This window comes from Vanrija pseudolonga, chromosome 2 (assembly GCF_020906515.1).
Source record: "Vanrija pseudolonga chromosome 2, complete sequence".
Taxonomy (NCBI): domain Eukaryota; kingdom Fungi; phylum Basidiomycota; class Tremellomycetes; order Trichosporonales; family Trichosporonaceae; genus Vanrija; species Vanrija pseudolonga.
The window spans coordinates 640,966-666,721 of NC_085850.1; the positions used below are offsets into that span (position 1 = coordinate 640,966).

The 25,756-nt window shown below is 61.9% G+C and overlaps 11 protein-coding genes across 11 annotated transcripts; 6 read left to right on the forward strand and 5 right to left on the reverse strand.

Annotated features, from left to right (window-relative positions):
* The first annotated feature begins 431 nt into the window (after positions 1-431).
* Positions 432-1,259, forward strand: LOC62_02G002014 (uncharacterized protein). The gene is made up of 2 exons (XM_062768514.1): positions 432-690; positions 850-1,259. Exons 1-2 carry the CDS (start codon positions 492-494, stop codon positions 1,110-1,112), a joined length of 462 nt encoding a protein of 153 aa, XP_062624498.1. The 5' UTR covers positions 432-491; the 3' UTR covers positions 1,113-1,259.
* Positions 1,260-1,366: 107 nt separating this feature from the next.
* On the reverse strand, positions 1,367-3,873 carry EXO1 (Exonuclease 1; the record flags this gene model as incomplete). The annotated part of the gene is made up of 6 exons (XM_062768515.1): positions 3,734-3,873; positions 3,614-3,697; positions 3,331-3,574; positions 3,030-3,284; positions 2,900-2,992; positions 1,367-2,863 (listed from the first exon to the last, which is right to left on the reverse strand). The coding sequence occupies exons 1-6, from the start codon at positions 3,808-3,810 to the stop codon at positions 1,367-1,369; spliced, it is 2,250 nt and encodes a 749-aa protein (XP_062624499.1). The 5' UTR covers positions 3,811-3,873.
* A 218-nt stretch (positions 3,874-4,091) lies between these two features.
* VPS68 (Vacuolar protein sorting-associated protein 68) lies at positions 4,092-5,108 on the forward strand. The gene is made up of 6 exons (XM_062768516.1): positions 4,092-4,150; positions 4,295-4,393; positions 4,457-4,592; positions 4,629-4,783; positions 4,821-4,915; positions 4,965-5,108. Exons 1-6 carry the CDS (start codon positions 4,136-4,138, stop codon positions 5,026-5,028), a joined length of 564 nt encoding a protein of 187 aa, XP_062624500.1. The 5' UTR covers positions 4,092-4,135; the 3' UTR covers positions 5,029-5,108.
* A 345-nt stretch (positions 5,109-5,453) lies between these two features.
* On the reverse strand, positions 5,454-6,214 carry HTB1_1 (Histone H2B). Its single transcript, XM_062768517.1, has 2 exons — positions 6,141-6,214; positions 5,454-6,040 (listed from the first exon to the last, which is right to left on the reverse strand). Exons 1-2 carry the CDS (start codon positions 6,141-6,143, stop codon positions 5,621-5,623), a joined length of 423 nt encoding a protein of 140 aa, XP_062624501.1. The 5' UTR covers positions 6,144-6,214; the 3' UTR covers positions 5,454-5,620.
* Positions 6,215-6,582: 368 nt separating this feature from the next.
* Positions 6,583-7,244, forward strand: HTA1_1 (Histone H2A). Its single transcript, XM_062768518.1, has 2 exons — positions 6,583-6,772; positions 6,823-7,244. Exons 1-2 carry the CDS (start codon positions 6,691-6,693, stop codon positions 7,146-7,148), a joined length of 408 nt encoding a protein of 135 aa, XP_062624502.1. The 5' UTR covers positions 6,583-6,690; the 3' UTR covers positions 7,149-7,244.
* A 1,508-nt stretch (positions 7,245-8,752) lies between these two features.
* Positions 8,753-9,478, forward strand: H3 (Histone H3). The gene is made up of 2 exons (XM_062768519.1): positions 8,753-8,920; positions 8,970-9,478. Exons 1-2 carry the CDS (start codon positions 8,860-8,862, stop codon positions 9,317-9,319), a joined length of 411 nt encoding a protein of 136 aa, XP_062624503.1. The 5' UTR covers positions 8,753-8,859; the 3' UTR covers positions 9,320-9,478.
* A 303-nt stretch (positions 9,479-9,781) lies between these two features.
* Positions 9,782-11,852, reverse strand: utp7 (putative U3 small nucleolar RNA-associated protein 7). Its single transcript, XM_062768520.1, has 3 exons — positions 11,053-11,852; positions 10,028-10,996; positions 9,782-9,963 (listed from the first exon to the last, which is right to left on the reverse strand). The coding sequence occupies exons 1-3, from the start codon at positions 11,821-11,823 to the stop codon at positions 9,853-9,855; spliced, it is 1,851 nt and encodes a 616-aa protein (XP_062624504.1). The 5' UTR covers positions 11,824-11,852; the 3' UTR covers positions 9,782-9,852.
* A 216-nt stretch (positions 11,853-12,068) lies between these two features.
* RSC9 (Chromatin structure-remodeling complex subunit RSC9) lies at positions 12,069-14,358 on the forward strand. The gene is made up of 2 exons (XM_062768521.1): positions 12,069-13,314; positions 13,369-14,358. Exons 1-2 carry the CDS (start codon positions 12,104-12,106, stop codon positions 14,300-14,302), a joined length of 2,145 nt encoding a protein of 714 aa, XP_062624505.1. The 5' UTR covers positions 12,069-12,103; the 3' UTR covers positions 14,303-14,358.
* A 292-nt stretch (positions 14,359-14,650) lies between these two features.
* MMF1 (Protein MMF1, mitochondrial) lies at positions 14,651-15,580 on the forward strand. Its single transcript, XM_062768522.1, has 4 exons — positions 14,651-14,732; positions 14,788-14,885; positions 15,048-15,128; positions 15,246-15,580. The coding sequence occupies exons 1-4, from the start codon at positions 14,672-14,674 to the stop codon at positions 15,402-15,404; spliced, it is 399 nt and encodes a 132-aa protein (XP_062624506.1). The 5' UTR covers positions 14,651-14,671; the 3' UTR covers positions 15,405-15,580.
* Positions 15,535-17,503, reverse strand: arsB (Arsenical pump membrane protein; the record flags this gene model as incomplete). Its single annotated transcript, XM_062768523.1, has 5 exons — positions 17,413-17,503; positions 17,122-17,372; positions 15,987-17,066; positions 15,789-15,934; positions 15,535-15,700 (listed from the first exon to the last, which is right to left on the reverse strand). The coding sequence occupies exons 1-5, from the start codon at positions 17,465-17,467 to the stop codon at positions 15,535-15,537; spliced, it is 1,698 nt and encodes a 565-aa protein (XP_062624507.1). The 5' UTR covers positions 17,468-17,503.
* Positions 17,504-17,791: 288 nt separating this feature from the next.
* LOC62_02G002024 (uncharacterized protein) lies at positions 17,792-23,637 on the reverse strand. Its single transcript, XM_062768524.1, has 9 exons — positions 22,871-23,637; positions 22,219-22,305; positions 21,243-22,177; positions 21,047-21,178; positions 19,558-20,995; positions 19,251-19,520; positions 18,909-19,133; positions 18,575-18,859; positions 17,792-18,529 (listed from the first exon to the last, which is right to left on the reverse strand). The coding sequence occupies exons 3-9, from the start codon at positions 22,172-22,174 to the stop codon at positions 18,134-18,136; spliced, it is 3,678 nt and encodes a 1,225-aa protein (XP_062624508.1). The 5' UTR covers positions 22,175-22,177; positions 22,219-22,305; positions 22,871-23,637; the 3' UTR covers positions 17,792-18,133.
* Positions 23,638-25,756: the final 2,119 nt, after the last annotated feature.

Sequence of the window (25,756 nt, forward strand, 5' to 3'; positions counted from 1 at the left end):
GCACGCTGCATGCTGTTATCCGCTGGAAGGCGGTGTGTCGGCGACGGACAAACGCCGGTGGAAGTGAGAGCTGCTGCTGTCTGCCTGCTGCCTGCTGCCTGCCTGCTACAGTGGTGGGCTTGGCTCCGCTCTGCAGCCAGCGGCGGTGCGGCGTGCGCCACTCTGAATTGGAATGTAACAAGCAGCCAGCCCAGCCCAGCGTTTGTAATTTTAATTGCCTGTATGCCTTGTAAAACCTCGTCGCCGTCTCCGCCGCCGCTGCGACAAGTCGCGCACAAGCAACCGGCCCGGCGATGGAATGGAATTCACAACAATTGTATTCCGGCGGGGGTGGTCAGGACGGAGACTGTGCCACTCTCCGTGACCAGCAACCCACCTCCACACTTTTTCTCCCGCTGCTCACCACAGTTGCATGCGATCAACGCCGAGCACTCGACCAAAAGTCAGTCCAAAGTCATCGTCGCCGACACCACACCACCACACCACCCACGATGCCCCGCCTCCCATCGCACCTCCCCAAGCTCCTCGCCGTGCTCCCCAACAACGGCGCATCGACCCTCATCCGCCCGGCCCAGTGGCCCAAAAACTCGTTCTACAAGGTCACAAAGGCCAACCTCAAGTTCCGCCAGGCCGAGATTGGCGCCGACGTGACTGTTGGTGCCAAGGCGTGGGGACAGGTGTTCTGGAAGGGTGAGTCGATAGCCGAGCACGCCGCAGCGAGGCGTGCGAGGCCTAAGTGGACAACGAATAACGTCCTTGGTTCTGCGCGTTCGGTCGCGCATGAAACACGAGCTGACGCTCTCTCCCCTCACCTGATGCCACCCCGATCACGCCCATCCCACCCCGCAGGCAAGCTCGTGCAGCCCCGAGGACGTGACGGCCGCCCCGACCCCCGTATCCGCGGCGGACTCAAGTACGTCTGGTCAGAGGTCGACCCCAAGACGCTCGATGAGGCGACCACAAAGGCCGTTGCCGACGCCGACACCTACCTCGTCCAGAAGACACAGGAGCGCGCAGACGCACTCGCTGCCAAGCGCGCAGCAAAGAAGGAGCGCGTGGCCGCTGTTACTGCTGCGCGCAAGGCCGCCGAGGCCGAGGCGGCCCAGTACTAGACGGACGACAACAAAGACCGATTCTTGCACATCACACATCACCACTCAGGTGTGCCGCACGCACCCGGCACCCCTCACACGACATGGTAGACATACATAACGGAGCGCCAGGGCTCTAGTATAGGCAGATGCAGTGTGCTATGCCTGCAATGGTACAGTGGGAGTGTGGGCGGGAGGCTGAGGACAGGTGAAGTTGTGACACAGGTCCGCCGTGCGAGTTGAAGCAGGAACGAGAGCAAGGGACGGCTGGGTCACTATCGGCGGTGGAAGCGGAAGCGCTCAAGCGAGGACCACGTTAAGCCATGGGGGCTGGGGACACCCGCGTTGATAGGTGTCGTGGCAACTGTGGCAGCGGCTGTGCACGGCGTCACTGCCGCAATCTTGACAGCAGCTGGCACCTTGGCCTTCGGCGTCGCGTCACTCGCCGTGGCCTTGACCACGGTCTTGGCTGCCACCTTTGGCGCTGGCTCGTGGCCCACGTTGGTGGCCTTTGGCGCCAGGATATTACGCGCCCCAGCACTGACAGGCATCGAAGCGGTACGCTTGCGTGGGGCAGGAGCAGCGGGCGAGGACGATCCGGCAGACTTGAGGGCATACTTCTGGCGCCAACCCTCGGCGACTACGCGGGCGCGCCTTTCTCGCTCCTCGTCGTCGCCCTCGTCCTGGTCGACCCTCCTGCGCTTGAGGAGAGCACCGGGAGACGGCGTCACAATGTCGTCGTCGTCTATTGTGTCGCTCGAGTCGTTGGGGACAACTGGAGAAGAGGCAGGGACGAGGACCGCAGTGATACGTGTCAGCGCTCGGCTGGTGATTGGAGTGGTGTGTGCGCGACGTAATGGTGTCGACATGGGACTCGACGCGCACGTCGCCATGGTGGGAGGGGGAAGCTGTGACGACGCCGCGACCAGGACACGGTTGGGAGTCGGCGATGGTGGCTCGGGCCGCTTTGCTGGGTCGCGGCCCTTCAGCGGGGAAGCAGACATTGGAGGCGACGACACGTCAGACACCACGGACACGGGAGAGGTGAAGGCCACGTCGCCGTCGTCGTCTTGCAGCGTCTCGCGTAGTGTTGACCTCGATGGAGAAGGCGACTTGATGTGTTCTGGGGTGGCGCTACGCTCGCGTGAGGGCCCAGCTTGCTGGGACGCAAACTGTGTCGACTGCTCCCACTTGAGCTCAAACTTGTCTTCTGGTTCGTCCGCCGGGGCAGCCTTGCCACCAAAGAACTTGCTGGTCTTGCGCTCGGCCGGTGGCGGCGTCTCGGGGCCCGGGTCAGACGAGTGCCTCCCGATACCGTTGAGGTCGGACAAGCGCGTCGGTCCCGACGCCATCTTGCCGATGGGTTGAACGGCCGGGGTCGACTTCGTCCTCTTGACACGGCTGAAGAACGAGTCGAGAGGCCCAGCCTTGGGCGTGGAGGAGGATGTAGCAGCAAAGGCTAATCCTGGAGCGTTGCCACCCTTCGAACCAGGTTTGAAGTCCGGCCAGAGGTCATCGATTGGCTTACGAGTGGCAGGGTGGAGGTCGCCGGCCGCCATGCCGCGAGCAATGTCCTCTTCGACGTCCAGCCCGATCCACTTCTCATCTTCACCAGCAAGGCCCGCTTCTGGAAAGTCGCTCAGGGGCACAAGGCACTTCTTCTCGGGGCAAAAGACACGCTGGTAGAGGAAGGCGAGCTCGGCTTGAGCAAACGCCTCGGAATACCCTGATGGTATGTTGTGCGAGCCGTCAAGACGGATAGCTTGTAGTAGCTTGGGTCAGCGGCCAGACTCCAGAGTAAAGCATACCTTCTCTACTGTCTTGTACCGCCTCAGCATCCTGTGTGCCTTCTTGAGTCCGATACCCGGGATGGAGGGAAGGTAGTCGCATCCAGACAGCATCTGGTGGGTTAGCCTTGCTCACGAGACTCACACCCACCGCCATGCGCCTAAACTGAACGTCCGTCCAGCCGTGCATCGGGAGCTCGCGAACTTGTGCGAGCCGTGATCGCTCAATCGAGATGCACGAGCCGTCCTTCTCGAGCTTGAAGATGACCGTCTTGCAGCCGAACACGAGGAGGTCAGAGTCTTCCGTCACGACGCCGTCGACGAAGCCCTCGCGCTCGAGGAAGCACAGCTGCGCGTCGGCCTCATACGGTGCAACAATGTAGCTGACTCCTTCAGCTCGCAGAGCCTGCGCGCGTCAGCCCGGCCATACCTTCCTTCCCTCTCCTGCCCACCTTGATGAGCTGGAACGCCATCTCGGGGGTAATGTCCAGACACTTGGTGTAGCAGTCTCGCGCCTCCTTGAGCCTTCCCTGCGCCTCGAAGGCCTGAGCACGCGCCAGATGCCCCGCGCGTGACTTGGCGCGCGAGTCCTCTGTGCCCTGCTTGGCTGGCAGCGGCCCGCCGTCAAACACGACAAACGGCGTGATGCCATGGTAGCGGAGCATCCGGACACGGTACATGGCATAGTCGACGAATCTGGTGGGTTAGAGTGGACCGAGAGAACGAAATACCCACTTGGTTGTCTTCTTGCCCTTCACCAGGTCCTCGGCGCACCCGAACGCGCCCTTGTGCAGCCAGACATAGGCGTCGATGGCGAGCCTGAGTGGGTAAGCACGCGCGCGGTCCCGTACCCACCTCTTTCCCTTGAAGTCGGAGATGTTGCGGGGCTGCTGGATCTCCTTGAGGGAGGGGAGGAGGCCAGAGATGCCCATTGTGTCGAGTGGGGCAGTCTGGCCACGTAGTGATGGGAGGGAAGGAAGACAATGTTACGGGACCAGCAATTGTGAGCAGTCGCGGGGCGAGAGGCATCAAGGTCAGGCGCGTCGCCGCCAGCCCAGAAGGCAGTCAACATGAGACTTGCCACTTTACGTAACAATCCACGCGATGTACCCACCTGCCTTATCCGGCAATTTGACTCCGACACTGGCGTCATGACATTCGTCGCAGCAGGCAGGTCCCTCACCGCCGCATCCTCGACAGTGACGACGACGGCCTTTACTCTCTCGACTCGTCCTCCACACCTCTCCATCCAACACAATGTCGATTCCACGAGTAAGTACCGCGACCAAGGGGTAACTGGGGAGTGGCTACGCCTCCTCGACGAGCGCGCGCCATCGCCGCCGTGCGCTCCCGGCGTCATGACGGCCAACGCCCTCGTCATCGCCTCCTTGACCCACATCGCTCACACCCACACAGGCGCAGTACGACCCCCGGAATGTCTTCCGCTTCAGCCTCCCCCACATCGAGGTGGGACCCAAGGCCCGCGAGATCGGGACGTACCTCTCTGGCGCGCTCGTAAGTGGGGCTGTGCCGATGGCTTTGCTGCAAGGTAACTAGAGCCACGCTGACCCCACCCAGTTCACCCTCTCGTACTTCCTCATGATCGACGCGGCGACCGTGTCCAAGCACGCCAAGCCGCCTCCCGATGCGCCGTACGACACGGTGCCGGTGCACGTCCAGTTCGTTGACTGGGTGCCCGCCATCCTCTCCACTCGTAGGTTGCGGTCGCCAGGTGCTAGCTAACATTCAGTTGGATTCCTTGTCATCTCTCTCCTCGACAAGACACACCTCCACTCTGCCTTCTCGGGCGACTCGTGGGGAAGCGACGGCCCTGCTGCGTGGAGAGCCCGTGTGGTGCTCTTCCTCGGCGTCGCGCTCATGGCTGGCGGTCTCGCCGGTAGCTTGGTGAGCTTCGCGACTCCGGATGCCTAGCTGACCCCAGACTGTCCTCATCCTCAAGTACATTGTGCCCGACTACACCGACTACATCTACTACGGCATCGCCAACGTCGGCATGAACGCTGGCGTCATGCTCTCGTGAGTTGCAGCTGGCAGAACCTCGTCAGAGCGATAGCTGACTCTCCAGCGCCATGGTCCTCTGGGTGTCGCAGAGCGGCAGCGACGAGTACGAGTACCAGCTCACCGTTTAGTGCACCAGATGCACCCAGCAGCGAGGAGGAGAGTAGACCTAATGTCAGCAGATGATGTGCAATGCATGCAGTGCGCGAGGAGTGGCTGGGTGCAGTGTAGGGGTGGATGGGAGCGAGCACGGGGGCGTCGTCCTCGTTCGGCCGAGCTGCATGAACCGACCACCACTCTGACGCCGTCGGGCGCGTCTCTCTGAGCGCCAGTCACTCTCCAACGCCCGAGACGTCACATACTCGCGGACGCGCTGACGAGGCGGAGAAGGCCACAATTGACAGTCACGCCGGCATCGCCATCTTCTGACGCGACGCGCCACCCATTCACTCGAGCTCGACACACTCGTGCCCAACAACCGTCACCTGCTCGCCACGTCCCAACACCTCAAGTTCGCCATCAATCCACCTGGCAACAACGCGCAGAGCGCAGACAGTGTAACACGATGGAACATGCATCCATCAACAAAGAGCAGAACGAAAACGAAAAGGAGTATATGGAGGGCTATCTAACCAACCACACTCGGCTCTTGCGAATACAACCTCCACCTCTCCACTCCCCTTCGTGACTAGCAGCGCGCGCGCATAGAGCAGCAGCAGCAGCTTACTTGGTCGACGAGAACTTGGTGACGGCCTTGGTGCCCTCCGAGATGGCGTGCTTGGAGAGCTCACCGGGGAGGATGAGACGGACGGCGGTCTGGATCTCACGCGACGAGATGGTCGAGCGGTGGTTGTACGAAGCGAGCTTCGAGGCCTCGGTGGCAATGCGCTCGAAGATGTCGGCAACGAACGAGTTAAGAATGGCCATGGCCTTGTTCGAGATACCGGTGTCGGGGTGGACCTGCTTGAGGACCTTGTAGATGTACGAAGAGTACGACTCGACACGCTTCTTGGTGCGCTTCTTGCCACCCTCCTTGGCCGACGACGAGGTCTTGGCGGCCTTGGCGGGAGCCTTCGAGGCAGCGGCGGGGGCCTTGGAGGCCTGCGAGGCGGGGGCCTTGGAAGCGACAGCGGACTTGGGAGGCTACGTGGTTGTCAGCGGCGGCGATGGTGGGGGAGGGGTGGTGGTGAGGAAGGCGACATGCCCGTGGATGGGTTGGGTGAGGAGCGGCTATGACACGTACCATTGTGAAGTGTGGTTGGGGGTTGGTAAAGGTGACTTGGAAAGTTGTTGAGTGCGTGGGTGGGGGGAATGAGAAGACAAGGTGTGAGACGAGTTATAAGAGTTGGTGAGGGTTGCCAGGGCAGGGGGGCAGTAAACACGGTTGGGTGGGTGCGGTAGGGGCAGGCGGCAGGCGGTGATGACACCCTGCAGCCCTTGGGCCCAACAGGCGTGATGTTTGGACGGTACGCGTGTCGTGTTTGCCCAAAGGCGGGAGCAAACGCTTCCACGCGTACGTTTGGTCTTTTCACATATTAAACGGTGATGTGGAAGCACTCGTGTTTGGGCGACAATTTGACCGGCCAAAACCCTGAATGTGTTTGTTGACGTGCACACGGTGCGCGCACCACCCCACCCACCACTGTGATCTCAACCCTGGCAGCACCCACCCACCCGCAACCTAGCAAGGGCTTTAAATCCCCCGCCTCCAACTTTGTCGTCTCATTCCCCCCATCCAAGCAACTTCAACTCCTTCAACCCCCACCCCCCCACACACAACAACTTTAGCAACAATGTCTTCCGGTGGCAAGTCTGGTGGCAAGTCGGGTTCCGAGACCAAGTCGTCTTCGCGTTCGTCGAAGGCCGGCCTTCAGTGTAAGTTGCCCACACCACGTCGCGACAACAACGTCTAACCCCCCACCCAGTCCCCGTTGGTCGTATCCACCGTCTCCTCAAGCGCGGCAACTACGCCCAGCGTATCGGTTCGGGTGCCCCCGTCTACCTCGCTGCCGTCCTCGAGTACCTCGCCGCCGAGATCCTCGAGCTCGCCGGTAACGCCGCCCGTGACAACAAGAAGTCGCGTATCGTCCCCCGTCACCTTCAGCTCGCCGTCCGCAACGACGAGGAGCTCAACAAGCTCCTCGGCTCGGTCGTCATCTCGCAGGGTGGTGTCCTCCCCAACATTCTCTCCGAGCTTCTCCCCAACAAGACCCCCAAGGGCAACAAGGCCAAGCCCTCGCAGGAGGTTTAAGCAGCTGGATAGAGCAGAGGTTCTCTTTCATCACACTCTTCGTTTTCGCTAGTCTTCCTTTGATTGTCATCCGTAGCGATGCAGACTTTACTCGCATGTCTTTGTTGCAGTTGCAGTTGTGCATGGGTGATTGTTTCGGCGACGGCGACGGCGTCGGCGTCGGTGGTGTCCTTGGGCGCTGAGGCCATCACCGGTGTAGACTGACTTGGGCGAGATAGCGGCACGGAGGCATTTGATGGCATACGGTGGTTCATGCTACAGCTTGCGCGGTACGACTCTGGCTTCAGAAGCTGGGCTGGCGCCGACGCGGCAGCCATCAGCCATCGGCGCCCACCGTGGGAACTTGGGCATGGTGCATGGGTGGCCAGGATGGTCAACCATCAAGTGCTCAAGCTGGTGGCTCCCACGTGCATATACTCCCGCTCTGGGTGTGGCTTCAACCACCCTCCCAAGTCGTCCGTAGACGCTCTTTCCATACCACCGTTCACCCATGCATCCATCAATGAGATGTAGGAAATCGCTTGAAACGGTGTATATCATGATATTCAGTCGTCTCCCAGCTTGACGCATTATGAATCGACGCTTGGGGCATGGACGGTGCTTAAGAGCGCCGGGCGGGAGCGAAAGTGGCGCCAGGTAGGAGGTTCTTAGGCCATAGCAGTCATGCATCCCATTTCTCGGTCTCCGTGGTTGGCTGGAGTCTTTACTTTCGCTTGTTCACGTGTGCTTGGGGTATCTGGAAGAATGCATGATGTGTTTGGTGTGGGTGGTGCATCGCAAAAGAATCTTTTGCCCGGAAGTGCCTCAACATTGACTATACCATGTCTGTGTTTCCTGGTCAACTTGCGATGTTCAGCATACTTGAGATTCCAGAAGCCTAGGAGCGGGGCAGCACGGGTGTACATGTCTGACATGCATGCATGGGGTCTAGCAGCCTACACCAACCTCCATGTCTGCCGATCTCCTCATTCTGCCACTCATTCACCTCGTCCTCTCTGCCACTGTCGCCTCTACCCGCACGTGGAAGCCATGCATGCTCAGTCCCTCTAAAACTGCCCTGTCTCCGCCTCCCCGCACCGTCAGGAGCCATCCCAGGCGATTCGTTGTACCACGTGCCGCCCTTGAGCACTCCACGGGAGCCAGTCCACAGCCACAGTCGCAGAAACGGTGTTACGTAAATCAAAGTCCTCATAGACGAGCCATCACCACGACGTCACTGATCGGTGATCCTGATCCTGTTCCAGCAAACACGTCTGTAGCCACGCGTGTGTGTAGGCGTTCATCAGGTGGCTCGCCACGATGCCGAAACGTGGCATGGCAGAGTATTGCATATCTCGCCCGCTCACCACGCGTGCGTGCGTCTGCTCGCGCCTCGCATGCACCGATCAGCGCTTTGGCCGGTCGTGATCCTCGAAACTGGCCACCAGCCAGGGCCAATGGCTGGGTGAGATCACACAAGTGATCCCGCAACGTGATTGGACAACCAGATCAACACCATCACGTGACTTTGATCAAGAACCAGATGCCAGATCATAGTCGCCGATGACGGCCCAAACATGGTCGAGTGTCAGGGAGGCCGCCGTTCCTGGCCAAGACCACAACAACATCCATGCGACCCCCCCTCGGCCCTCGTCCCCCGTCCTGCATAATAAATCAGACGGCATCCCCCATTTCACTTTGACATTACCCACTACACCTACAATCAATCACAATGGCTCGTACCAAGCAGACCGCCCGCAAGTCCACCGGTGGCAAGGCCCCCCGCAAGCAGCGTGAGTGGTGTTACTCTTGCCGGCCACGATCACCACTAACCCCCTCCAGTCGCTACCAAGGCTGCCCGCAAGTCGGCCCCCTCGACCGGCGGTGTCAAGAAGCCCCACCGTTACCGCCCGGGTACCGTCGCTCTCCGTGAGATCCGTCGCTACCAGAAGTCGACCGAGCTCCTCATCCGCAAGCTCCCCTTCCAGCGTCTCGTCCGTGAGATTGCCCAGGACTTCAAGACCGACCTCCGCTTCCAGTCGTCGGCCGTCCTCGCCCTCCAGGAGGCGTCCGAGGCCTACCTCGTCGGCCTCTTCGAGGACACCAACCTCGCTGCCATCCACGCCAAGCGTGTCACCATCCAGCCCAAGGACCTCCAGCTGGCCCGCCGTCTCCGTGGCGAGCGCTCGTAAGCGTTCTCGTCGGGTTGTCAGTTCTTCGAGGTGCTGCGTACCGCGCCCTCGGCTTATATACTTCGATTTGCTATCCTCTTAGTCTTTGACTGGTCAGCCATTGAGATGCAGCTGTGCCATGCCTGATATTGTGTTGCAAGCGTGGAAGGCGTGATGGCCAAGGAAGGGCGGGTGGTGGTGATGGCGGCTGGGATGGTGGCGACGATTCTCGGGGTGGCGAGGGAAGAGCCGCTGCGCACTGCATTGCATGCGTAAACCCCCCGAAAACGGTCTCCCCGAGTGGGGTTGAACAGTGCCGGAACGATCGAGGCCGTTTTCACTTTTCGCCACTGCCGCCGACGGCGACGGCCACCGCCGCTCCATCGCCGAGGTTCCGGCCGCCACTTTCACCGCCACCTCCCACATCCTGACTGTACCACGTCCACCTCACCTCCTCAGTAACACAACATCTCCTACACAACGTCCAATACCCAGTGAATGCAATGTGAACAACAGTACTGATCTATGCCGCGCCGCGCCACACACCCCGCTCATCATCCAAATCGTGCAAGCGCACCAGTCTCCTTGACCACCTCGCCGCTTGCCACCTTGCGCTCCATGTCCTCGGCCCTCTTCTGGGCGTCGACCTTGTCCCGGACCGCGAGCTGTCGCTGCGTCAGCGTCCGAGCCTAATCCCGCGCCGCTATTGCCAATCGTGGCCCCACTTACCAGCTCCTTGTCCACGACATTCTTCTTCTTCTTGGCAAGGTACCGCTTCATTCCAGTGCCCTTGCCACGCTGCTTGTGCTTGACCTTCTTCTTCGCTGGCCTTTCGCCCTCGTTGGCGTCGCCCTCGTCTGCACTGTTGATGCCGTTCCACTCGTCCTCGTCCTCGTCGGCCTTGCCGGTCGCGCGCAGACGCTCCATGCGGCCCAGCTGGCGGAACGACCGGCCCTCGCGCTCGGCGTGGGTCTGGCCACCCTTGTCCAGCGAGATGTGTCCCAGGTAGTCCGTGTCCATCGTGATGAGCTCGGGCCGGATCTTGTCCATGACCGAGCGGACGTCGCGCTCCCGTCGGCGAGAGTAGGTCTCGTACACGTCTGCCTCGGCCGAGTCAAAGTTGGCCTCACCGGAACCGGGAACGAGCAACGAGCTGATGCCGCGGTTGTGTCCCACGGCGATGATGTCGTCGAAGGGGCAGAACTTGGTCGAGTAGGCACTCAGACCGGGGAGCGGGAGCGTGAGGTACGGCGAGGGAGCTCCGACCGAGCTCTTGTGCACGTCACGGTACGTTGTCACTCCCGTGCGGCCTCCAACGGCGAGGATGCCCCGTCCAGAGTATGAGATGGTCGCTGGCTGGTTGCGCACCGTCCACGATCGCAGCTCCTTGCCCCACATGCGGCCGTCCCAGAGCTTGACCGTTCCATCCAGTCCTGCGGTGGCACAGTACCGTCCCACACTGCTCTCACTCGGGTCGATGGCGATGCCAGCGATCGGTCCGCGATGGGCCAGCAGCTTGACATGCGACGTCGTCTGATTTGGCGACCACAGCGTCATGGTGCCGTTGGCGTGACCAAGGTGAATGATGGCCGAGTGGGGGTTCTGGGCCATGGCAGATGGCGAGCCCAGGTGGGTGGCAATCTGCGTAAGCATGACGCCAGTGGAAACGTCGTGGTACTTCAAGTGGCCAGCGTTGCCCTGGAGAACGAGTCAGCTGGGTGTCCCTTGTGTCCACAACCCAAAGCCCCACTCACCACCGTAGACAGAAGGTAATGATATGGCAGATACTCCATATGTGTAGGGTCGATGTGGTGCTTGAGCTTGTGCAGCTCGACACCATTCTCGTCGTAGATGAAGACGTACTTCTTCTGCGCGACGGCGTAGAAGGATTCCGACTGCAAGAACTTGATATCCCGCACCGACTCCTTGAGCTGGATTTCGGACAGAAGCTTGCCCGCCTGCCAGTCAAACGTCGCAATGTGTCCCTTGCTGCTCGCGATCGCCAGGTGACGTCCGTTGCGGGTATAGTCGACCTTGTACGATCCCCAGTCGTCAAACTTGAGGTCGAAGCGCTTCGAGCTGCTGGCGATGCCGACCTCCTCGACGATCGCGTCCTGCGACACCTTCCACGAGCGCTCTCCTGCTTCGTAGTCGACCTCGATACCGCCCTGGCCGCCCGAGAGCGGAGTGTTGATCCACTCATTGACGTCGGCACGCTCGATGGCAGCCTGCTTGGCCGCCACGTCCTGCCGCGCCACCTTGGCGCGCACCTTCTTGTCATGGATGCGGTGGACGCTGGCATCGGGCTTGATTGCCTCCTTGCCCTTGCCGCTGGCGAGGTTGCGCGAGTGGAACGACGACGGCGTGCGTGTTGTCTTGAGGATCGAGGCAGTCGACGGGTCGACGGCCTCCTTGTCCCCGCGTTCGACCGTCTTGTGCGCCTGCGGCTTGGTGTTGCGGTCCCGGTAGTCGCGCTTGCGCTTGTCCGGCCTCATGGGGCCGGCAGCGGCGAGTAGTGCGTCCATGGTGGTGTGTGATGCAGTCGAGCTCGACAAGATGCGCCTCTCACAATATTGCATGCAGCAACAGTGACCTCAAACCTCCAACTTTTGAGATTGTCACACGTGTCATTTTGGCCTCCCTGCACGCGACAGCCACGAGCGGGCTGACAGCGGGATCAAACCAATCAATCACACCGACGCGATCGACGACCCAGAACAACACGAACATATGGACAAAGAGTGATGCAACTCGTCGACTCCTCTTGTCGCTCACACGCACGCATCCAGCACAACCACCCACGCGATGGTCGTCCCGACGTCGACGCGCACCGTCGCCGCCCACCCCTCCCAGCACGGTCAGCACCCGCAGCATACCAACGCCGCGGCGGCAGGCTCGACTCGACTGCAGCAGCCGATTTCGCAGTTTACTCCCTCGGAGCGCGAGCTGGCCCCCGGTGGCAGGAACAGGCTGTTCCTCGCGCTGCGCTCTGGCGTAGAAGAAGAGGTCGACTGGGCCCTCCCGCGCCTCGTGCTCGCGTCCTTTGACCGCCCGGAGAAGTTTGCCCTCGAGACGTGGGTCGACTCGGTGTCGAGCTTCAAGGAGTGGCCGCAGCTCTGGCTCGACGAACTCGAGCGCGAGGTCGCGTACCGCGAGCTCATCGACTCGCCATCCTCATCCAAGCGCGATGCGCTCGGCGCCGTGCCCAGCTTCACGCGCGACCCCGCCGTCGAGGATCGCGCCGCGGCCTCGCTTCACATCCTGCGAAACGCGAGCTTCTCGGGCAACAATCCGCGCACCATCTCGAGGACGTCGTTCGTGGCCTTCCTCCTGCGCTTCTTTAACCTGCCTATCGACTTCTTGATCGAAGTGTCGGCCCGCTCGCCCGAGCCGTTCCAGCATATCCTCATCATCCTCCAGTCCATATACCCTTTCTTATTCGGTGGCCCACCCGTTTTCCGCCTCCTCACAGAGGTGCTGCCGACGTTCGCCATGAAGACGCGCGACTTGGGACTGCTGAGCATCACGTTGCCGATTCTCATCACCACGTTCCAGGTGCCGACGTTCCCGCCGCCGCCCGAGGGTTTCATCCAGCACATCCTCTATCTCCTCACGCTGCAGCCGCCGCCGCAGCTCCTCGAGCTCGTCCTTGACCTGCTGGCGGCCATGGTCCCGCAGCCTGCGTACGCCCGCATTGTTCTGTCCGACCCGCAGTTTGGTTCGCACCTCAAGTCGCTCGTCAGGCTGCTTGAGCACGGCGCCCAGGACTATGTCGCTCAGTGGTACCCTGTCGAGCATCTCCGCTCCCACGAGGTTCTCAACCCCGCTGGCGGGCCGGCGCTCGCTGAGAGGGCCACCGCGAGGCGCAGAATTGAGAGAGAGGCGGACCAGCAAAAGATGGAGGTGTTTGGCGGGCCTGGCGTCACCCGCGAGGTTGGCACAACACCGCCGCAGTTGTCGCAGACGGTCAAGGACGAGCTCTACAAGATGACCGAGCCGAAGCGGTCCATTGCTTGGTGAGTGCTGTCTGTTGTTGGTTCATGACCACCAAAGCTAACCACACCTCGCAGGATGCACGAGACGTTCGTCTACTGCTCGCACGCTCAGCTGCTGCAGGTGACGTTCTGGCATGCGTACAGGGACTTTTTCTCCAACTCCGCGACGGTGGAGCAGTTATTGAGCGCGTCCGAGGTCATCAAGAACGTCACGGTCGCATTCCCTGCGGCGCAGGCCAAGCTCTGGACGGACGAGCGTGGTGAGACCAAGTTTGTCATCTCGGGCATGGGCTTCAGGAAGGGAACAGATGACGCCGATCGCTTCCTCTGCTTCTGGCGCGGCTGCCAACGGCCACAAGGTGCCACCAACCCCGGCCAGCTGCTCGATCACATCCAAAAGGCACACTTGGCAGGCCACCCGCAGTCCTGCGCGTGGGCAGGATGTCGCCACTCGCCGTTCACCCTGACGCACCTCCTCACGCACCTGCCGCTTGTTCAACCACCCAGCGTGCAGCCGAGGATCTCAGTGGCACCCGGCACTGAACGCTCGTTTGTGTACTCTCCCCAGGTGACGAGCAGACCAGCGCCACCCGTGCCGCCGACCCAACTCTTGCGCTTCGAGGGCAAGCGCACTAGCGCCGATGCGGCGCGCAACCCAATAGGCATTGCCTTCTTGGCTGCACTCGTTGTGCGCGGGCTCGCGCGTAGCCTGAGATCCGAGGTGGCTGCGGCCCTGCCTGAAGAAGTGGGCATGAGTGCCGAGCAGCGGCGGGCCAAGAAGAAGCACTTGGCAGAGGACCGGTTCGGCCTTCCGATCCCCGCGAGCGTTTTACGCGAGGAGGAAGAGGAGGAGGACGAGGCGCGTGGCACGGCCGAGGTGAGCATGCCCGACGCGGACAGGGAGCGGGCGCGGGCTGCGTTCCGCGGCGTGGAAGGCCGGATCCTCGACGTTGTCAACACCAACGTGTCGAGCCTGGGACTGTACCTTGGCGACGCGTTTGGATGGTAGGGGAGGTCTAGGCGGAGGGCCGTCGGCCGTCGGTAGAAGATGTATTACATTCATGATCCGATAGGATGCGCGATAAGCTGCGCAGCGCTGCTCCGCGCCGTGTCTACCTGCTGCGCGAGTCTCTGCCGAACTAGTCCGCGATGCCGTCGAACGGGCCGTCGAAACGCGCCGCCGTGAAGCCGACGCCGCGATAACGAGGATGTCTCCGGGTGCGCGGTACTCGTCCGCCGGTCATCTCCGCGTGGGTTGGCTGGCGGGAGCGCAACGCAACGAACGAACCCACTTAAAGCAACGGCCTGCCCCACTCTCTTGCTTGTCTGTTCCCACTTCTCCTCGACTCACGCACACACACACACACACACACACACAATGGCAGACGACCGCAAGACGTACCTCGTGCCGGGCTACCCCGCGCCGCCTTCCTTCCTGTGTACGTTGCGTGGCGTGGCGTGTGCCTCTGCCCCCCAGCTAACCCAATCCTGCAGCCACGGCTATCGTGTCCGGCGGGTTCATCTACTGCTCTGGCGCGCTGCCCGTCACGCCGGACGGTAAGATGGTCGAGGGGACGTTTGGGGACCGTGTTGTGAGTCGACGCGCGCACCGAGCGGAGCGAGGTGGGTGCGGGTGGTAGAGTAGACGGCGGTACGGTGGCTGCTGCCTGCGTCTTTCAGCCGCCAACCCACTCGGCCCACCGCCAAGCCCCAGCCCAACCCTCCCTCCGGTCTGGCCTCCGCTCACACACCAGACCGCCGTCCTGGACAACCTCGAGGCGGTGCTCAAGGCGCACGGCTCGGGCCTGGAGCACACGGTCAAGGCGCTCATCTTTGTGAGTGCGAGTGCGCGCGCGGCGCGCATTGTCGGCATGTGGCAAAGGCGACATGCCGGCGAGCGTTGCCCCACCCCGCCTCCCCCACCCACCCGCTCACCCCACCCCAACCCACAGATCACCGACTACGCCAACTTTGACGAGCTGAACCGCGTCTACACGCCGCGCATGCCCACGCCCGCGCCCGCGCGCTCGTGTATCGGCGCGGCCAAGCTCCCGCGCGGGTCGGATATCGAGATTGAGCTCGTGGCGCTTGCCCCGCGCGCCAAGCTCTAGGCGGTGACGAGCTGGCGAGGTGGCGAGGAGAAGAATCAAAAGAGCAGTAGTGTAGTGCAAGCAAGATCAGATGCTATGAAGTTGTCTATCGATGTGTTACACGCGCGGGGGAGGCTCGACCTCCCGCCGCCTACTTGAACATGACGCACACCTCCGCCGCGACAACGAGACAACCCACGGCAAGCGTCACGCCCAACGGCAGCGCATTGCGCCGCGCAAACTCGAGGGGCAAGACGTGCAGCTGCTTCTCGGCGAGGATGTGGCGCCACAATAGACCAGCGAGGGACGCGGGGAAGCTAGGTGGGGGAGGGTGTCAGCGCAATGTCGCAATGTGGCAGTTGGCAGTTGCCGCTCGCTCGCGCGCTGGCGCTCGCGCCCACTCACACAAACGAGTAGGCGCCAAAGTTGGACCCCACGGCCAGTGCCAGCACGCTGCCGTACCGTGCCCGCGGGGAGGGGTGAGCCGCGGCGATCCAGCGCGTGAGGATGCGCGAGAGGAGGACTGTCGCGCCGATATTCGTGCCGAAGAGCTGCGCGGGGTGTGAGTCAGCTGCTCTCGTGGGTCTGCGCCACGCGGCTCACATTACACCCGATGACGCTCACGACCCCCATGAGAAAGATACACCCCGCCGCGCCGCTCGCGCGCGCCCACGCGCCCCACCACCCGCTCCACACCCCCACCCAGCCCGTGTGATCCAGCGCCTCGACGAGGATGAACATGCTGAACGCGAACGGGAGGAGGGGGAGCGGGAGGGCCGCGAGCGTGGTGCTTGTTGTTGGGAGCGCGGCGCGGATGGCGCGGAGCGGGTGGGGTGGGGTGGGTGGTGGGGTTGGTGATGCCGGTGTTGGGGTGTCGGTCGTGCCGACGGCGGCGTCGGCCTCGCCGTCTAGCTTGTCGCGTGCCTCGGCGTCGAGCCTGCCAGACACGACAGCGGGCGCGGTACTGTCCTTCTCGCTCGAATCGCTGGACCCCAGCGCGCCGCTGGCCCTCTCCTTCTCCCCCGATTCCCCGCTGGCCGCCGCCGCCCCCGGCCGCCCCCAGCCCAAGTCGTACGCCACGTCGCGCGCAAGAACCAGCAGCGCAGCAGGCGCAGTGACGCACCACACGCCCGCGGCGCCGTGCTCGAGTATCCCGACAGCGCTGAGGGCGACGAGCAGCACGATCGTAACGACGAACACGGACGCGCCGAACGCCGCGCCGACGGGGTCCACGAGCGCCGCGCGCGGCTGCACGTCGACCTTGTCGATACGCTTTGGCAGGCTACGCCCCGCGGTGCCCATGAGCACCGGGAGCAGCGCTAGTCCGGCAGCGACCGTGGGCAGCGCGGTCCACGCGGAGAACTGGAGAAAGCTGAGGTGGAAGCTTGCCGTGAGCACCAGGTTGGTGGGGTTACTCGACACGAGCAGCGCGCACGCGAGGTTGGCCGCCTGGAACTGGGCGAACGCGAACGCGTGTGGCGGCAGCCCGGTGCTCGCGGCGAAGTACGCCACGAACGGCGTGCCGCTCAGCACGACGGGGTCGTTGCCCACGCCGAGGGCGAGCGCGAGGAAGAGGAGGTACAGCGACGCGTATAGCTTTGCGGGGGAGGTCGCGCGCGAGGCGACGTGCAGCGCGAGGTAGCGCAGCAGGCCGGTATGGTCTAGCGAGAGGGAGATGTACGCCTGGGGCCAGGGGTCAGCTGGGCAGGCAGGCGATAAGGAGGAGCACGCCACCCACAAAGCTCGTGAAGAGCACCATGACGTCCCACGGCCGCACGCCATCGCGCCCGACAAAGCCCGCGCGCACCACAGACGGGGGGATACACGTGCTCGCGAGGAGGAGGAGGACAGCGACGACGGGCGCAGACGCAAGGCCGAGGGTCGCGTGTGTCGGGGTATCACTACGGCCCAGTATACGCGCGATGCGAGCTGCTACGCGCCGCAGCGCCGACGGCAGCGGTATTCTCAGCGGCCGGATGACGAGCGCGTCTGGGGCGGCCATTAGCTTGGGTCTGATGAGCACACGCACTTGCGATCGCAAACACGCCCAGCGTTACCCCGCTCCGGGCGTCCAGGGGGCTCATGGTCGCATTGTGTGTTGTGGTAAAGCTCAAAGACGGCTTGTTGGAACAAACGTTTATCGGTCGGTCCGTCGGCGGATGACTGACTTTCTTGGCGCCCCCGCCGCGCGTCGCGGCTATCGTCAACAAAGCCTGTTTGTGGCACTCTGACTCTCTCGTTATCAAGGCACCTTTGCGGCCTTTGGGGGCCAGTGGCATTCCCTTTGTCACCCTCAGTTTACAATGTCAAGTGCCGAGACGTATTGCGACGCCTTTGCAGCCACGCAGGCCAACACACCCACGCTCTCACCCACCCACCCACCGCTCCACCCTCTCGCCTCGCCGCCGCAGTGCATATGTAGTGCATGGAACTACTATCGTTCAGAATCAATGTATGGGTATCACTACGGCCATGATACTGTGATGGGCAAGGTAAAATAAGAGTGGGAAAAAAGAGAGAAGATGGGTGTTTGTAAGATGAGAGAGACAAGCGGCGAGACAGCGAGAGAGACAGAGGGAAACTAGAGCAAGCAAGAAGAACGCAAACACCAAGAGACGACCGGATGCCACACACACACAGCACGAGGGCCTTGGGAGCAGCCCCCGCGTGACAACAACCAAATACGCCGACGCGGATACTAGTAGACACACAGAGATTTGCGGACCATTTCCTCTAGGCGCAAGTCGAGTCTATGCAATGCTCGTTTCGCCCTCGTTGTCGTCGCCAATGTTCTCGAGGTATTGCGCAAAGTCGATGCCTTCGCCACCGAGCTGCGTCATCCAGTCCAAGTCTCCTTCGGCTCCAAACAAGCTCGAGGCGTCCCCAAGCACGTCACCGCCAAAGGATAATGTCGACTGGATGCCAGTTCCCGATGTCAATGTCTGCGACGTGGCCGAAAGCACAGCAGCGTCCACAACTCCGTTCAACACGGGGCCATTGACATTGCCACCGGCCGGGGTCGCGGTCGTCGCCGACGGAGGTGAAGGCGTTAAGACGTGAGTCGACCCAGATTGCGTCGTAGAGTCACCGCCAATGGCAATGGTGGTGTTGGGAGAGTTGCGCGATTTTGGCGTGGCAGATTCGCGCTGAGGTGCGTTAGCATGCACAAAGGTCGCTCCGCTTCAACTCACAATCAACTCCTCCTTTTGCATCTTTGGCGTCATCGACATCTTCTGCGCCTGTGGTGTGCGTCCCATTGTCGTTGCAGCCGGGCTCTGCGGAGGAGGCATGGCACCGTCGCCAGGGCCACCCTTGCTCTGGTTGCGCTGCATCGATTGCCCAGGAACACCGTTTTGGGACGGGTTTCTGGGTGATTGGCCAGGGACACCCTGCGCAGGGCTTCTCGCCTCAATGCTTCCCGGCGTTCTAGACGCGTTCGGCCCGTTGAGCTGTCTAGCAGAGGGGTTTCTGCTCATCTGGGTGGGTCAGCCATGGGTATCGCCAACCAGACTCGGTTCAACACACCTGATTTGGGTCGACTCCACCAGGTTGCTGCTGCATCATCTGCATCTGCTGCTGCAGGGTGATGCCTTGCTGCTGCGGAGGGAGGTGCTGCTGTGGCGCCTGGAAGCCAGACTGCAGCGTCTGAGGTTGGATGAATGGGCTTGGTGCTGCGCTACCCGAGTTGCGCCTCTGTCGTTTTCGGTCAGGTGGAGTGTTGCCACGAGGGCCAGTGCTCGATTCGCCCTGCTACACGGTGTGTCAGTCTATGTGTCTGCGGAGGCTGGCTGGCGGCGGATTGGCGCCCACCTGCATCGGAGTGGATGCTTCAAAAGCCATGCCATGAGGGCGTGCTTGTCCACTGACCTGCCGTTGCTGCTGCTGCTGCTGCTGTTGCTGCTGCTGTTGTTGTTGCTGCTGCTGTTGCTGCTGCAACTGCTGTTGCTGCTGCGGCCCCAGTGGTCCTGGTGGCTGCTGAAGCATCATGTGCTGCTGCTGGTGCAGCTGCTGAGGCGTGCTGGCGGGAGAGGCACCGGGGCCTCCAGGCTGACCAGGTGATGCGCCGTTCATGGCCACAAATTGTCCTTGTCTTCTTGCGTCGGCAAGTGTCTGCTGGTACTTTACAATCACGCGGGACTGCCAGTCAGATATCAGGTCGACAGAACAAACTCACCTTCTCGTCCTCGCTAAACGAGCTAACATCACGGCCCGTCAAGTTGAGCGCGGCGAGGGCGTGTTGCATGATGGAGGGATTGACCGGGCCAAGGTTGAGGCTCGAGTAGATTTGGCTGGCGCTTGCCTGCGCCGCTTGCTGAGCCGCTTGCTGCGCCTGCTGGAACTGATGTTGCTGCTGCAGGCTCATCTGGTTCGCATAGTGGGGGCCGTTGGGCTGCTGCATGCCGGGCTGCATACCAGGCTGCATGCCCAGCTGCTGCCGCTGCTGGGCCGCGTGATGCGCGGCTGCGTGCTGTTGGGCCAGCTGGTTCTGTTGCGCTTGCTGCTGCTGCTGCTGGGCGTGCTGAGCGGCCGCTTGCGCCTGCTGCTGGGCGTGCTGAGCCGCCTGCATCTGCTGCTGCTGGGCCTGCTGCTGAGCCTGCTGCTGAGCCTGCTGAGCTTGTCGAGCTTGCTGTGCCTGCTGCTGCTGCTGCTGTTGCTGCTGGGCCTGCTGCTGAGCTTGTTGCTGAGCGTGCTGCTGGGCGGCGGTGCGGGCATTAATGGCCTGTGCCTGAGCAGTCAACAGATTGTGCTGGGAGGTCGACATCTGAGGCGTCATTGGTTGCTGGGCGGGGCTGGCTGCGGCGGCCTGGGGGGTCTGAGGGTGCATGAAGCCGCTCTGCCCAGGGTGCGCCATTCCAGCAGCGACGGCAGCCGCCTGCTGTTGCTGCGTCATCGCGGCCATCATGGTCGGCGTTCCTTGAGGGCCGGGGACGCCGTTCATTGGAGGCCGCATGTGCTTCTGATGGGGCGAGGGCATGGGATGAGCAGCCGACATGCGAGGAGACGGTGCGATCGGTGATGGCTGGTTGGGTCCTGCTGATGCGGTTGCCTGCATTGGAATGGGCTGGGCGGCAGCGTAGATATGCTGACCAGGAGCTGGTGGTCTTTGCTGTGCGGGGGAACCGGCAACGGCTCCTGGAGGCTGTTGACCAAAGCGCTGGGTGGCGGCAGCGGCGTGTTGCTGCTGGGTGGCCGCTTGCTGCTGCTGTTGCTGGATAAGAGCAGCTTGCTGCTGCTGCTGTTGCTGATGTGTCTGCGCCGCCATTTGCTGTTGTTGCTGCTGCTGCTGCATCATGGCTTGGGCTTGGGTCATGCCTGCGCCAGCTTGGGCTTGAGCATGCTGCTGAGCCTGCTGCTGGGCCATCGCCTGCGCCTGCTGCTGGGCCTGCGCCTGCTGGAAGTTCTGTTGCTGGGACGGAACACGCTGAGCGGCGACACCACCTGTTGGGGTTTGGAACTGGGGCTGGGGCGTGCCCGGTACAGCTCCAGGTGTCCCAGCAATAGACTGCCTCAAGGATCGTAGGCGGCCGATAGCCTCGGCATAGGCCGTGCCGTTACTCAACGCCGCCGGTCCTTTGCCGGCAGCCGCAAGATCCGAAAACACGTGCCACAACCTGCGTTGCATGTCAGCTGCGGAGTTGTTGAAATCCAGAACATGACCTCACTCGTTCAACAGGCCTTTGTTTGGCCCCTCAATAGGCACACTCTGTTCTGGGAGGCCTGCTTCATTTCGAAGCGCATTTGCTGTCTGAGGAAGCTGGTGCTTCATCAAGTACTCAAAAATCAACGGTTTGATCCTGGGAAAAATCGTCGTCAGCCAAAGGTCCAGGAGCTTAAAGTTTGTCCCCAGTCGCCACTCACGTTGCGTCTGGATCGCGAATAGGTCCGATCTGAGACTGCACTGACGGCCCCCTCGTCATGTCATATCCTTGCGAAGATAACTGGTGCTCGACACCTGGGTGCTGAGGGTGTTGAGGGTGACCTGGGGTGGGGACTGCAGCCGCTGGCTGCTGTGCCTGGGGCTGGGGCTGACCTGGCTGCGCGGCCGCCTGAACATGAGATGGATGCTGCTGCACTTGACCGGGCGGGGCGGGCTGCATTCCTGGATGTTGTGGGAACCCAGGATGCTGTTGCACCATACCGGGCTGCTGCTGTGGAGGACGAACATGAGCTGGTCGTTGGGGGCGCATTCCAACGGTTGGCCGTGCTCCTGGGGCCATGGAAGGACCTGCTGCCTGAGGATACTGGTGCGGAGGCATAGCTGCTCCAGGGCCATTGATCGGGAAGCCCTGGTGCTGGAGATGTGGTGAAGGTGACATGTGGTGGCCAGGCTGTTGACCCATGGCGGCAGCTCGCTGCTGTTGAGCCGTCTGAGCTGCTGCAGCTGCCTGGACTGCCTGCTGGTGTTGCTGGGCGGCAGCCTGAGCCTGTGCTGCTTGCGCTTGCGCTTGTGCCTGCGCCTGCGCCTGCGCCTGTGCTGCTTGCGCTTGTGCTTGCGCTGCCTGGGCGGCTTGATGTTGCAGAGACGCGGCTTGCTGCTGCTGCTGGGTCATAGCCATCTGCTGCTGCCTCTGCTGTTGAAACTGAGCAATCTGTTGCTGCGACATGGCGATTCCGGCGGCCATGCCAGCCTGAGGGGGTCGGACCTGGACGCCGTACTGATACTGGGCCACCTGCATCGGCATCCCCGAAGGGCCCGGCTGGCCGGGCTGTTGCATTAGATGAGGGGGAGGATGGGACACGGCTGGAGACGCGTGTTGCTGATGGATGATGGCTGGATGGGGCAAGGCCATGGCCTAGCGGGGGTTAGCGACGGAGCAAAGGTTGGACCACTCACGTTTATCGCCAGGGCCTCGACTCAGTTTACCGGCTGAATCGTGCCCACTCGCAACGAAGTGCTCCGAAAGTGGATGGCGAGTTGCCTCTAGTCGTGCGTGTTAGCAATCAGAGAGATGGTGCTGTGCGATGACAGGTGAAAGGATGGACAATGGACGAGGGGAGGCAAAAAGGGCTGAATCGGGGTGGGGTGGGGGGGCGGTGGTGAACGGGGCGGATTGCGGCTCGATTCGCACTGATTCTCGCCGTGACAACGAGTGACCAGCGCAAGCACACATGCAACTCTTTTGTTGCCAGCAAAGGTCGCGTCTGGGGCAACAGATGCTGCTAGAGAGAGGCCGCCGGGACGTTGAATAGATAACGGCCCTTAGTGTCCGACGACAGCCCTAGACCAATCACCACTAGCACGGTGGCGTGCTGTCGCGGTGATGGAGCCGCGCGGGGTGGTGGGTGAGTGTCCCAGCGCGGGGGGGAGGCCCAACCGTCGTGTCGATGCAACCACACTGCGATGGTGGTGATGGATGATGCAGGGAGTGCGAGGTTGAGACGACAAGGGCAAGGATGGCTGGGATGAAGGGTGCAGGGTTGTCTAGGGGCGTGGCGGCGGACTGACGTGAACCGAGCGGGGAGTGGGGAGGAGGGCGAGGACTCACTTGGACACGCGACGAGGTTTGCCAGAGATGCAGAGGTCTAATGCTCTTTGAGGTTGTGTTGACAGTGAGGAGCCAGAGGGACTGGACGCGTCGGCGGGAGGGCCTGGGTGATTAAACGATGGGCCTGTGCGACGAGGACAAGGTGAGAGGGCGCGCGTCCAAGGTTGAAGGGCACGTTCTGTACGCAGGCGTCACTGAATGTCTGTCGATCCACAGACGTCGTCACCACGACAAATCAGCCGCTCTGGTGAACACTTGTGGACGCGATGCCAGCAGGTGATGGACCGCGATGCCCAGTCGTTTTCTCGGCGAGCGAGCCGAGGTGGGAGCAAGAGGGTGCCGTGTTGATGGGTCGTCGGGCGGGCGGAGGCAAGGAGAGGTAGTACTCCTTGATTAGGGCTCCAATGGGCGTCTTGTACAAGCCAGGGCGAGGTGCTGGCAATGGGCTTGATATGCAAATGGGCGATGCTGATGAGGGGGAGTGACAATGATGCTGGATTGATGAAGTAGTGCGGTCAAGAGTTTCGAGGGGGGGGGGATAGGAGGAGCGAGGTAGCCAAGGAGGAAGAGGGGAAGTACGACGGGGCGGACGCTTCCCACGGTAAGGGGGGTGTTGGATAGGAGTGAGCTGATTTTGCTTTGGATGCTGAAGGGTTGATTGGCGACGAGGATGGCGAGAACAAGAGGTGATGATGGTAGTTGAGTGTGGATGAGGGTGGTGGGTTGGAGGTTGATCGCAATATCGAGCGGGGGTTGCGGCAAGGGGGGAGGAGGGAAGGGGGAGGGAGGCGAGGGGTGGGGGTGGGGACGTGTAGAAAGATGTTGGTGGTGTAGTGGTTGGTTGGGTGGTAGTAGGTAGTAGGTGGTGTGGGTGCGCCTAGACTGCCGTTGGCACGGGGAGTGGTCGCGGCGTTGCAGGGAAGGGGGGGGGGTTCCTTAGGAGCAGGCAGGAGAGAGGAGAGGAGAGCCCAGCGTGTGTTTATGGTGAGAGGGAAGGAGAGAGGTCGAGTGGCCAGCAAGCAGCAAGCAAGCCAGTCAAGGTCAGGTACAGTGACTGAGGGAATCAGAGCAGAGGGGGGGGGGTGAGGGGGATAAGTGAGGGCGACAGGCGACAAGGGTAAAGTGGGAGAGGCGCCGCAGGTCGCACCGGCGTATTTGGTACCAGGTGATGGTTGGGCGGTGGGTGCTGGTGGGAGTAGTGATGGGCTGGGTAGGTGGGTGCTGGCTGGGCTGGGCTTGGTCTGGCTGGCTGGCTGCTGGGTGATGGGTTGCTGGGTATGACTGGCTGACTGGCTGGCTGGCTGGACACAAAGTGAGAGAGCGAGGAGTACCAGGCACGACAGCAGAGGCAGCCAGCCAGAGAGAACAACGAGGGAACGACGCCCTTTTCTCGTCGACCACTTTTTCAAGCTGTAGACACGGCACGAGAGCAGAGACTCGTGGATCAGGGTCACACTCAGGGTCCACGTTAAAATAGCCCCCGTCGACAAACCACCTGCAGTCTCTCTCTCTCACGACTCTGACCGTTCTACTACTCTAATGCACACACTAGTTGGCTAGAACAACTTCTTCTAGACACGCACGAGCCACTCAAGGTGCAAATCATGATGCGTTTTGATATGCACACAAAGACAAGACTCTAAGGTGCTGCTTGTCGCTTGTAGCCCTCACCTTCATCTAGTCTTATAACGCGCCAACAAGGGGCTCATCAGACATGACAGCCGCCCACTCGCGGTGGCCACTCAAGGGCAGCGCGCTCACATCTCGCAATTGCACAAACTAACTCTGATGCCAACTGAGATTAAACACCGAGACCCCCCCCCAAGACCCACCTCCCCCGCCACCACCCAACCTTGTCAGAGCCCAATCGCGATCACTCACGCATGCCATGAGCCTTGAACCACCGAGCCCGCCCGCAGCCGCATGGCCGCCTCCTGGCGCCAGGCCAGGCGCCACTGCATATCTCTTGCGAGCGTGCGTGCGTGCGGGCGTGCATACTGCGGGCGTGCGACACGAGCCGCGAGCCCATGCACATACAGTACAGACACACACACATGCGCCATCTTAAGCGGCGGCGCGAGGTTGCAAGCTATCGCATCGCGCGTACCTACCGACGACAACACGGACGCAGAGACGAGTGCCTTGCTCGCGCGCGACACGAGCGTGCGTTGACTTGCTTGACCTGCTTTGATGCGCTCCTTCCCCTTGTGTCGTCCCGCTTTTCCTCATGCCCGCTCAGTCCCCCGCAGCGAGCGCGACAGCAAGTTAAGCTACGCGCCGCCTGCGCCTGCGCCTGCCGGCCCGCTCGCACGCGCTCACGCTCGCGCTCGCGTCCACATGCATAGCTAGCTTGCGCACGAAACAAGGGCAGCTCGCAGCAGCGTACTTTTGCCAAGCTCACGCTGATGATGGCTGGAAACGAGAGCACCGTGCCCTGGCGGCGGGGTTCGGTGCGCGCCGGCCGGCGGCAGCTAGCATGCATATACTGGCTATACTGGCAGTGCTGGCGGCAAAACGCGCCAACCCCGCACTGGACAAACACGCTAGGCGCCTCGCGGTGGGGTGGATGCGACAGACAGACTGTCAGTCGAGTTAGCCACTCCAACCAGCAGCAACACGCACAATGCTACCAAGGCGGTGTTGCTGCTGCATTGTTTGTTTACATGAGTGGCGATTGATCGCATGTACGCTCAATGACCATTACGAGAGATGGACCGAGACAATTTTTTTTTTATGCGTCGCGGCAGACGCGCGGGCAAGATTGCCACGAGCATGCATATGTCGAGGTGGGTTAATCCAGCGTGCTGGCGCGCAACGGCAAAGGGTCTGCAGCAGCTCTCTGCCGCGCCGTGTCGATCCGCCACCCCTTTTTTCGCTGAAGCTGTA

Bases quoted from the DNA above. Each gene is read 5' to 3' on its own strand.
- LOC62_02G002014 (XM_062768514.1), top strand. From the start codon at position 492: ATGCCCCGCCTCCCATCGCACCTCCCCAAGCTCCTCGCCGTGCTCCCC. The intron at 691-849 runs GTGAGTCGATAG...CCCACCCCGCAG, and splicing joins GGGACAGGTGTTCTGGAAGG to GCAAGCTCGTGCAGCCCCGA.
- VPS68 (XM_062768516.1), top strand. The intron at 4,593-4,628 runs GTAGGTTGCGGT...GCTAACATTCAG, and splicing joins GCCCGCCATCCTCTCCACTC to TTGGATTCCTTGTCATCTCT. The intron at 4,916-4,964 runs GTGAGTTGCAGC...CTGACTCTCCAG, and splicing joins AACGCTGGCGTCATGCTCTC to CGCCATGGTCCTCTGGGTGT.
- HTA1_1 (XM_062768518.1), top strand. From the start codon at position 6,691: ATGTCTTCCGGTGGCAAGTCTGGTGGCAAGTCGGGTTCCGAGACCAAG. The intron at 6,773-6,822 runs GTAAGTTGCCCA...CCCCCCACCCAG, and splicing joins GTCGAAGGCCGGCCTTCAGT to TCCCCGTTGGTCGTATCCAC.
- H3 (XM_062768519.1), top strand. From the start codon at position 8,860: ATGGCTCGTACCAAGCAGACCGCCCGCAAGTCCACCGGTGGCAAGGCC. The intron at 8,921-8,969 runs GTGAGTGGTGTT...AACCCCCTCCAG, and splicing joins CAAGGCCCCCCGCAAGCAGC to TCGCTACCAAGGCTGCCCGC.
- utp7 (XM_062768520.1), bottom strand. From the start codon at position 11,823: ATGGACGCACTACTCGCCGCTGCCGGCCCCATGAGGCCGGACAAGCGC. The intron at 10,997-11,052 runs GTGAGTGGGGCT...CTCGTTCTCCAG, and splicing joins ATTACCTTCTGTCTACGGTG to GGCAACGCTGGCCACTTGAA. The intron at 9,964-10,027 runs GTAAGTGGGGCC...ACGCAGCGACAG, and splicing joins ATGTCGTGGACAAGGAGCTG to CTCGCGGTCCGGGACAAGGT.
- RSC9 (XM_062768521.1), top strand. From the start codon at position 12,104: ATGGTCGTCCCGACGTCGACGCGCACCGTCGCCGCCCACCCCTCCCAG. The intron at 13,315-13,368 runs GTGAGTGCTGTC...CACACCTCGCAG, and splicing joins CCGAAGCGGTCCATTGCTTG to GATGCACGAGACGTTCGTCT.
- MMF1 (XM_062768522.1), top strand. From the start codon at position 14,672: ATGGCAGACGACCGCAAGACGTACCTCGTGCCGGGCTACCCCGCGCCG. The intron at 14,886-15,047 runs GTGAGTCGACGC...CTCACACACCAG, and splicing joins GGACGTTTGGGGACCGTGTT to ACCGCCGTCCTGGACAACCT. The intron at 15,129-15,245 runs GTGAGTGCGAGT...CCCAACCCACAG, and splicing joins CGGTCAAGGCGCTCATCTTT to ATCACCGACTACGCCAACTT.
- LOC62_02G002024 (XM_062768524.1), bottom strand. From the start codon at position 22,174: ATGGCCTTGCCCCATCCAGCCATCATCCATCAGCAACACGCGTCTCCA. The intron at 21,179-21,242 runs GTGAGTGGCGAC...GATTTTTCCCAG, and splicing joins ATTCGCGATCCAGACGCAAC to GATCAAACCGTTGATTTTTG. The intron at 19,134-19,250 runs GTCAGTGGACAA...CACACCGTGTAG, and splicing joins AGCAGCAGCAGCAACGGCAG to CAGGGCGAATCGAGCACTGG.